This window comes from Marmota monax, unplaced genomic scaffold (genome assembly GCF_021218885.2).
Source record: "Marmota monax isolate L192 unplaced genomic scaffold, Marmota_monax_Labrador192_F-V1.1 WCK01_AAM20220418_F8-fsc00057, whole genome shotgun sequence".
Taxonomy (NCBI): Eukaryota; Metazoa; Chordata; class Mammalia; order Rodentia; family Sciuridae; genus Marmota; species Marmota monax.
Genome location: NW_026693933.1, coordinates 9,426,006 through 9,435,794, shown reverse-complemented (window position 1 = coordinate 9,435,794; position 9,789 = coordinate 9,426,006). Strand labels below are relative to the sequence as shown.

Sequence of the window (9,789 nt, the reverse complement as noted above, 5' to 3'; positions counted from 1 at the left end):
CTTATTCATTCAGACTCATGCCTTGGTGCTCATTAAGTTAATTATCAATCAATAGGCTCATTTGATTAGAGGAGGTACATGTATTCTCCCTATCTTAAGGTCAACTGATTGGGAACCTTAATTATATCTGTAACAATCTAACAGGAGTACCTAGATTACTGTTTGAACAACTAGGAAAAGATGTGTGCACCTAGGTCAGGTGAAACTTGGGGACATCTTAATTTCACCTCAAATACCTCCTACTGTTTGGGAGTGGAAACGATGTGCTCATCAGAACTAGATGAACCTGTGTTTACCATAGGGCAAGAGACTTCAAAGCTCATTTATTAGTAAGCACTGTGCTACAGTATGGAATTGTAGGCAGGGGTGGTGTGGAGGTGGAGGCCATGCCCTGGAGAGGTGGGAATAGTATGAGTGACATAAGCTGTCCAGTGGAGGCCCAGAAGCTCGTCCAAGGAAGAAAGGGGTAGGAGCAGAGTCCAGGACATCGAGCCTCAGCCTGAGAGGAGGCACCAGGCAGGCACCTGCCTATATGCTGGGAGTACTCCCAGATTTGGCTTCCTAAAGCAGGACTAAGTAAGACACAGCTAATGCCCAGAGACTCCTCACGGTGACTGGATTTTCGCTTCCACCTCTGGTATAGATCAACCCTTAATATTGCAAGTAGAATTCATATTCATGATGAGGGCATCACCTGGGGCTTTACACAGGCATTTTTGTTCCTTCAACTTGAATCCCTTTCATAGGTAACCTCTCATTTCCCCGCCCAGCATTACGTCACTGGGGCTGGGCGGGATCCCAGGATAGAAAAGCAGAGCTACTGGCTGAGGCAGTCTTCCCTAAACCAAGAGCTCTGGCCTCCTCTCGCTCCAAAGAGGCCTTCACCTCAGCTCCTTCACCAGCTTTGGGCATCATGCGTGAAATCGTGCTCATCCAGGCAGGCCAGTGCGGCAACCAGATCGGCGCCAAGGTGGGCACATCGCTGGGGAGTGGACTCTGTGTGACACATGCCAGGGCCAGCGGTCCAGGAGGGAACTGGGGTCTTGAGCTGCCAGGTGTGCAAAGGCAGAACAACCTGCCACCATGAATATGGTGATGGAGCTAGGTGTGCCTTGAATCAGTGACCTTTAAATTGCCTAGGGACACAATCCTTTGTGGGCACACTTTTCCTCATGATGGCCACTTTCTTCCTCTGCCACTCAGATGCCCTCCCAACACCATGCCTACCCTCCCTCACCCATTCGTTGCCAGGGTTAGGATCCAGAGGACAACATGTACATGGCTGCCAATGACCTGTACCCTTCAAAGCTGCCTGGGGTTTGTGCAAGGAGTGAGGCCACTTGATCCTTGGTCCTGCTAGAACCCATCCTGGGACCCATCCATCAGCAGGGATTTAGGGACATTCAAACTTGCCTGGAGGGACAGCCCCACTGTGCCCACTGCTTCCTGAAAGAGGTTCTTGGTCGCCCCCTTCTCTCCCAATGTGCTTCCAGCCCATCAGTCTGTGACCATATATGGCTCGTGCCCTGCAGACTTCCAAACCCCTAGGAAGCAACTGATATGGGAAATAGACCAGCTCTCTGGTCTTAGTCTGACACTCTTAACTCTCTGATCACTATTCCAAGGCCATTCTAGTGACAGGATGCAGGGCCATGAGTGATTTTTTTTTTTTCATTTCAGTTTTGGGAGGTCATCAGTGATGAACATGGCATTGACCCCACAGGCAGTTATCATGGAGATGGTGACTTACAGCTGGACAGAATCAATGTGTACTACAATGAAGCAGCTGGTGAGTATATGCATATTAAACTTACTTCCCATACTGTGGCAGAGGAAAAGTCCTAGGTGCATAGAAATGACAAAGGAATGCATTTTTGCACATTCATATAAAATGCCAACCTCAAAAAACAGACTTCATACTTCCTTAATAGTCCTTTTTTATTTAACACGACTAAGCATGCACAGCATTTTTTTCCCCTTTTCTCTTTTTCCCTTTTCATTCCTTTGTCTCAAATGTTGGAATCTTCTGTAATGAATTCTTCTGTGAGAATTACATAGAATTATGACCCTACCCATGTTTCTTTACCAAGCACAGGTGTAAGTGAGTTTTTGTTCCTGCAGGCAATAAGTATGTTCCTCGGGCCATCCTAGTGGACCTGGAGCCAGGAACGGTAGACTCGGTGAGATCGGGACCATTTGGCCAGATATTCAGGCCAGACAACTTTGTGTTTGGTATGTCCTCATGGTCCATGGGACTGTGACTCACCTTCTTCCTGACAGCCACACACTTCACAGTTCTCAGTGTTCTGTGCCCAGGTGAGACTGTGTCCACAGATGGCCCCAGTCCTGGCCTAACCCCTTGCATGGGGGTGGGGAGATATCTCTGGTCACTCTGGACAACTCAGGATTTCATGTCAGCCTCCTTTACAACAAGCCCTGAAGGGAAAGACTCAAGAGCAAGAAGAGCTTTTAATGAGGCTTAATAGGCTACAGGTCACTTGAAGGGACCAGGGAAAACAGTGAACCAAATTAAAGTAATGAAGGCCAAAAGCACAGCCTGTGACCAAGATTCAGACAGCTGCCTAGAGTCCCTCTTTCCCTCTGATCACACTGTGCCTTCCTCTTGCCTAATCGTACTGCATGAGAGCAGTGAACAAGGTTCCCCTAATTGCCGAGGCAGCTGAATTTAGTTAAATATTTTCTCTTCCTCAACTTGTTTTTTTTTTCACCTTAGGATGATCCCCAGCAATTTTGAGGTTCACTGATAACATTCAGTCTTGCAGACAGTCTTAGGTAACCAAAGCATATCTAAAAGGTTTTGTAAGACTAGTCCCACCTTCTCCACAGTGCAAATGACAGCATCCAGAATCCTTGTCCGTTTGTGTCTCATATTCTCTTTCCTGTGGCAGGCCAGAGTGGTGCAGGGAATAACTGGGCCAAGGGCCACTACACAGAGGGAGCTGAGCTGGTGGACTCCATGCTGGATGTGGTGAGAAAGGAGGCAGAGAGCTGTGACTGTCTGCAGGGCTTCCAACTGACCCACTCGCTGGGGGGCGGCACTGGCTCGGGCATGGGCACCCTGCTCATCAGCAAGATCCGGGAGGAGTACCCAGACCGCATCATGAACACCTTCAGCGTCGTGCCTTCACCTAAGGTGTCAGACACGGTGGTGGAGCCCTATAATGCCACCCTGTCTGTCCACCAGCTGCTGGAAAACACGGATGAAACCTTCTGCATCGACAACGAGGCCCTGTATGACATCTGTTTCCGCACCCTAAAGCTGACCACCCCCACGTATGGTGACCTCAACCACCTGGTATCAGCCACCATGAGCGGGGTCACCACGTGCCTGCGCTTCCCGGGCCAGCTGAATGCAGACCTGCGCAAGCTGGCCGTGAACATGGTGCCCTTCCCCCGCCTGCACTTCTTCATGCCTGGCTTCGCGCCCCTGACCAGCAGGGGCAGCATGCAGTACCGCGCCCTGACGGTGCCCGAGCTCACCCAGCAGATGTTCGACGCCAAGAACATGATGGCAGCGTGTGACCCGCGCCACGGCCGCTACCTGGCAGTGGCTGCCATCTTCCGAGGCCGCATGTCCATGAGGGAGGTGGACGAGCAGATGCTCAACATGCAGAACAAGAACAGCAGCTACTTCGTTGACTGGATCCCCCACAACGTGAAGACGGCTGTATGCGACATCCCACCGCGGGGCCTCAAGATGTCAGCCACCTTCATTGGCAACAACACAGCCATCCAGGAGCTCTTCCAGCGCATCTCTGAGCAGTTCACTGCCATGTTCCGGCGCAAGGCCTTCCTGCACTGGTACACAGGCGAGGGCATGGACGAGATGGAGTTCACTGAGGCCGAGAGCAACATGAACGACCTGGTGGCCGAGTACCAGCAGTACCAGGATGCCACTGCTGAGGAACACGAAGAGTTCGACGAGGACGAGGAGGCTTAGGAACTTCTCAACCTCCTGGGTCAACTTGTTGTCCACCAGCTCCTCTATGATTGTCAACTAAGCTGCTCAGGTGTGTCTGTCCAAGTGCACTGCACTGATAATATCTATACTCGTAATCCAGGGCTCCATACTCTCCCAATTTTTCTTCTCACTGTTCTCAAAGTTTCAGGATTTTCTTTCATCAAGATAGTTTTTCAGCTTCAATGTTTTTGAGCAGTATTCCTGTTCCTTTAGTAAAGAGATGAAACTCCTTTTTTTTTTTTTTTAAATCTTCCCTTTCCCAAAGGATTCAAATAAAGATTCTCAAAAGCAATCTGGGAATGATGCTGTTCCAAAATCTTTGTGAATCTGTAGAATCAAGGCCTTAGGTAAGGACTTCTCTTTATCTGATTCCTTTTGAATAGTGTGTTGAATACAAAGAAAATCAAGGGCTGCTTTACCTGTCAGATAAAAAGTATACTTAAATTGGAGGTGTTCTAAAAGAGTAGGCAGGAACACAACAGAGTTCCACCTAAAATGTACTTGAAAACCACAGCAGAAATTTAAGACAATGAATGGAAACTAACAGTTTAGCATTTTTTAAAAATGCTATTAAAACTTGAGTCTGCTTTCAATATGTGATCATTCTTGATGGATTAGGATCCCATTTTGGAGAGGGGGAAAAAAGCTGGGAAGGCAGGTGAACTGAGGTATGCGGTAAGGAAGGGAGTTTCTAAGCCTCTAGGATATTGTAGGAATAGGCAGCAATACAATCAGCCCTGTGCGAAGGAACCACTAAGATATGAAAATCCTTAGGGCAGCTTCATTGCAGAAAGTGTTTTGCTAACTTGTTGAATGCAAAGTGCAAATGTGGGTTGTTTGCCTTCTGGCATCAGATGAAACCTTTTAAATAAAAGACACATTAGAGCCTGAGGTTGTGGCTAAGTGGTACAACACTTGCCTAGCATGTGTGAGGCATTGGGTTTGATTCTTAGCACCACAAAAAGTAAAATTATTGTGTCCATCTACAATGAAAAATATTTTTAATTATTTAAAGAAAAAAAGATTAATTTATGACACATCTTTAGAAAACCCCTTCCCTTCCCCAACATTTCATAAAAATCTAAAGTGAAAACTGCCACATTTTCCCCACAACTGCTACTAAGGAGATATGTTTATATTCATGGAAAGTTTTTACTACTACCTTACATGAGGCGTGAAGCCTCTGGAGGTTCTGTCATAGGTTGACAGTAGAGTGATCACTTAACAGTGACACACATTGTATTTGGAACTACATCACGAAACAATTTGGAAAACTGGGCAGGAGAGGTGATTTGGTGGATACTTCAAAGAAAGTAAAAGAAAAAAAGCCAGCTAGGTTGGGAACATAGGAGGAGCACTTGTGTAGCACTTGCCAACAGGCAGGCCTTGTAACTGTCAGTTTTGCCTTCTAAGAACATGCAAAATTGCTGACTCACAACACTTGCATTTCAATCGGGGGATAAAACCTGTTTTATTATCGGTCGCATTTTGGAAAGCTTTAAAAGGTGGTGAGGGGTGAGCTACAAGCTCCTTCCAGCTGCTAAAGCTGGCAGAGGACATAACCAAGCTTTACGCAACCAGGCATTTGGGGGTGGGGGCGGACATCTCAAGGAGAAGTTCCTTTTCTCAAATGCGGTCATGGCTAAAGCATTAGAAATAAAGGTAAGGTAGCTTGAGTGGACTGCTTCTGCTGGGCGCCCTGGATTGTTGCTTTCACCTGGTGTGTGGAAGACAAAGCCTTCTCCAATGTGCTGGAATCCTAGGACTCTGGCTGGAGGAGCCTTCAGACTGAAGTGAAAGCTTTCTTTCCATAGCAGCTACAAGTAAACCCGAAGTGCCATCAATGGGTTAAATGTATGTGTTCTATGGAGCAGGACATGGCTGGTCTCACCAGGATGATCTTTCCTGGCAGGTTCTATCGTCTCCCTAAGCCACTGTCCTTCATCTGCAAAATGGGGGCAATCATAGTTTCTTTCCCATGGTTTTATTCTGGGGACAAAATGAGAAGATGCATGGAAGGTGCACAGCATGGTGTATCTGTAGGCACATAGCACTTGAGTGTCACCTCTGCTATTGCACCTTAGGAAAGTCCTTATGATGATCAGCTCTTTGATTATATATTCTAACTTATGAAAGTCTTTATGAAGGTTCTGCTTGCTTACAGCATACTGAAGAACTGCTCTGACTCGGGAGCAGAATTGATTTACCCTTGTTGACTGAGACAAAACCTCCAATTGGTAGATTTTTCCCCTAAGAAAAGGTTTGCAAAATGTGAATAAGATTTGCCTAGAAAGGGTTAGACTCCACTCTTTTGGAGTCTTTACCAAAGACTTGCCTTTGTTAGCACTGCATAATTCTGTTTGAAGTTCATCCTGAGCAAAGTCTTATGCTCACTGCTTTCTTTTCAGAGAATGCAATTAAAGCAGCTCTTTGGAACAGTAGGATAGCCAGCAGAGGGAAAAGTCACCAGGGCATTAGGAATGGGCAGGGCAAACTCACTGCCCCTCAGGCAGGAAGAGGACTAGAAGTGGAAGCTCCAAGAGTCGTCCTTCCCTCAATGTCTACCTCCAAGTAACCTGGCTTTCCTATTCTTCACATAGGTCAGAAAGGTCAAGGTTTCTTTTCCTAGGTCCATTCATGTCACTCCAACTAGTGTACAGCTCACATTGGCCTGCCCTAACAGGCAAGGTCCATCTTAGCACTGGTGGCCAGACTTGAAGAGCCAAAGGAGCTGCAGGAGAGGCCATTACCACCCTTCTGAAACCCAGAAAATGGACAAGGTCTAGTCCAGTAACACCCCTCATTGCCAGTCTGGCAACAGATCCTCCAGTAAACCCACCAAAGTCCCAGTCCCCTGTGGAAAGGAGCATGCCCCCATCAGCCCTTCCCTGTGTGATGGTTAACTTTGTGTCCATTTGAATGGACCTCATAGTGCCCAAATATTGGATCCAATACTGTTCTGACCGTGTCTGAATGTGTTTGGGGATGATGACAGCATTTGAATCCATAGAGATTTCCTTCCCTAATGTGAGTGGGCCTTGTCCAATCTGTTGAAGGCCAGAAAGGAATAACAAGGCTGAATAAGAGAGAATTCCTTCTGCCTGATGGCCTTCAACCTGAGACACCCACTTTTGTCAGCCTTGGAACTTGGCCTAAAACTTGGGCTCTTATTAGGTTTTGAACTTGCCAGCTCCAGTATCCTACAGAATTGCCTCTTCTGGTTCTCTGTCCTTTGAACTCAGACTACAGCCACCCAATTGGCTTTGCTGGGTGTCCACGTCGATGACTCACGCTGTAAAAAATGGGATTTGTCAGCTTTCCTAACTGCATGAGCCAATTCCTCCTAATCTGTCCCTCTCTTTCCTCATACACAAATCCCCTACTGGTTCTGGTTCCCTGAAAAACTCTAACAGACTCCAATACTTTTACTAATGATGATTCTGAAAGCTGGTAGAGAGAGCAACCTGCCCCTGATGTCATGCCAACAATTCATTAATGTCTCCTGAGGCCCCTGTCACCTGCACCCACATCAGCGTTCCATTAAAAAAAAAAAAAAGTTACTGTGTGTGTTGTGCTCTTTTTTCTCTTCAATGTATCAATGCCTCCTCATTAAAGCCTCACAAATGAGTCTTCGGGGGTGGGCTTGGTGGTGCAGTCCGATTTAGGTGGAGGGCTCGGTGGGCAGCAGCGGTGGCCTTAGGGAGGCCGCAACCCAAGGCTGGGGGCAAGGAGCAGTAGGCGTGTGCAGCGGGCACAGCCACTGCCTAAGCCCCCCCGCCCCCCCCCCCCCCCCCCCCCCCCCCCCCGGCCAGGATGCCCTGGGCCTCTTCCGGATTGGGCAGGGCCGCGGGGGTGGGTCGCCGACTGTCCCGGGGCAGGAAGCCTGGGCCGCCTCAAGGAGGCGCCAAAGGCTGCGGGGCTCAGCCACCTGGCCGCCCTTGAAGAGGCTCCCGCGGGGGACCCCGCCTGAGGGAGGTCACGGCAGCGGCGAGAATGCGGGAAGCCGCGGAGGATGGAGGAGTGGAAGGAGGAGGGCGAGGAGGAGATCCAGGAGCACGGGCCCGAGCGTTGGCTCCCCAAGTGGGAGCGGCAGTGCCAGGCCCAGGTAGAGCAGGACCAGCAGCTGTCCCCTGAGCTGCAGGAGGCGGCGGCCGCCGCGAAGCCCGAGCACAAGCTGCACCAGCTGTGGCACCTCTTCCAAGACCCAGCCACCGCAGTGGCCCAGCTCTACAAAGACCCCGTGTGTCAGCAGCCAGCACTTTCTCTATGCTCCCTTTCAAAACGCAACTGCCGCCGACACCAACCTCTACCAAAAAAGCGTGGAGACCCATCAGCGAAGTTTTGATTTTGGAGTTCAGATTGCTATCAGCGAGGCAATGAGGGTGCGCTGGCTTGGGATCAAAAACGCAGAAGAACCAGATTTCATCAGCTTCCTGGGTGGAAAGTTACCCCCAACACTAAATTCTAGAGCTCCCCCAAGACTGACTGGAGTGTCCCCAAACTGAGTTACTTCAAAGGAAACTAGCTCATCTGGAGAGACTGATTTGCCACCCTTCCTGGAGGCCAGAGCTCAACATGGAAAAGCCCTTTCAACATATTTCTGTGGAAAATTGGTGAAGAGTGTGCCTGTGGGTCCATTTTCACGTTTAGATTTAAGTCCAGATAGATTGTCTGTTTTGTTTTGTCTATTAGAGTCAACACTTGGTCTAAAAATGTTAAAATGTAAACTAAGAACCACAATTTTTGACTGTCAGCTAGCCTGTCCTAAAAATATTTTTAGAAAGTTAGTTTGAGCTTACTGGTTTTTAATAAGAATCTTTTTTCAACACTAACTAGAGTTTGTTGCTTTTCACTTTCATGTTGTGTATGTTTTCTTACACTCTTGAGTCAAGCAAGGGAAGTTCTTATGTCTTAGAACTCTGTTATGGTTATAGTTGCTTGGAGAGCCTGCTCCATGACAAGTAAGTACAGCAGGTAATTGTTGGGTTAGTTCTCATGGGAACTGGGAACTGCCTTTGACAACTTTCATTTCTAGTGTGCTGTCCAGAATGAGAGTTGATGAGCCAAGTGAGAGAGGACAGATGGAAGAGTCATCGATGTCCCTTCTGCCTATTGTCCCTCAGGTTCTCCTAGCTTTGATAGTTAGGATCACCAGAGATGCTGCTAGTGGACAGGTCCATCACCACCTCCCCAGCCAGATGTGTCATCAAAAGGCATTCTCAGTTAAGGGGCTTCAGTGTGACAAAAATCTCAAAAATAAATAAATACTCATTTTTAAATTAATTGTGCAAAACAGGAAACATTAGCCAAAAAGTCAACATGTGCCTACCCTGGGCAAGTCACTCATATCCTTGAACTCAATTTTTTTTCATGTTTCTTATATAGCAGAAATACTCTGGAAAACCCTTCTGAACTATCAGGAATAACAGGATAGAAAAATCATCAGTATATCTGCCGATGACCAATTTTTTGCTGCTCTAGGTTTAAGAGACCTCACACAGGGGAACCAGTGAGGGATTATTGAAGGAATGGGTGTGTGCAGAGAGCACTGTAGAGCTGGGCTCAGTAGTGCATGCTGAAGTAATCACAGTGATTCGGGAGTCTGAGGCAGGAGGATTAGTAGTTTGAGAATTGCAACTTAGGCTCTCAGCAACTTAGTGAGAGCCTGTCTCAAAATAACAAATGAAAAAGGGCTGAGGATGCAGTTCCATGGTAAAGCGCCACTGGATTCAATCCCCAATATCAAAAGAAGAAAGAGAGCTCTCACTGTCAGCATATCTCCTCAGGTAAAACAGGATATTCCTCCA

The 9,789-nt window shown here is 47.8% G+C and overlaps 1 protein-coding gene across 12 annotated transcripts; it reads left to right on the top strand.

Moving 5' to 3' along the window:
* The first annotated feature begins 913 nt into the window (after positions 1-913).
* On the top strand, positions 914-8,814 carry LOC124106048 (tubulin beta chain-like). 12 transcript variants are annotated; one of them, XM_046463577.1, is made up of 5 exons: positions 914-970; positions 1,681-1,789; positions 2,122-2,232; positions 2,910-3,919; positions 8,082-8,814. In XM_046463577.1, exons 1-5 carry the CDS (start codon positions 914-916, stop codon positions 8,325-8,327), a joined length of 1,533 nt encoding a protein of 510 aa, XP_046319533.1. In that variant the 3' UTR covers positions 8,328-8,814. The 12 variants fall into 12 exon arrangements, with proteins under 12 accessions (XP_046319533.1, XP_046319531.1, XP_046319534.1 ...); XM_046463575.1 differs by having other exon boundaries at positions 2,910-3,955; positions 8,010-8,814; XM_046463578.2 differs by having other exon boundaries at positions 2,910-3,955; positions 7,994-8,254.
* The last annotated feature ends 975 nt before the right edge of the window (positions 8,815-9,789 follow it).

What these genes read in the sequence shown, in the direction of transcription:
- LOC124106048 (XM_046463575.1), top strand. Translation starts at nt 914, where the DNA reads ATGCGTGAAATCGTGCTCATCCAGGCAGGCCAGTGCGGCAACCAGATC. An exon ending in GTACTACAATGAAGCAGCTG is followed by an intron (nt 1,790 to 2,121) that starts GTGAGTATATGC and finishes TTGTTCCTGCAG; the next exon opens with GCAATAAGTATGTTCCTCGG. An exon ending in AGTTCGACGAGGACGAGGAG is followed by an intron (nt 3,956 to 8,009) that starts GCTTAGGAACTT and finishes GAGGAGTGGAAG; the next exon opens with GAGGAGGGCGAGGAGGAGAT.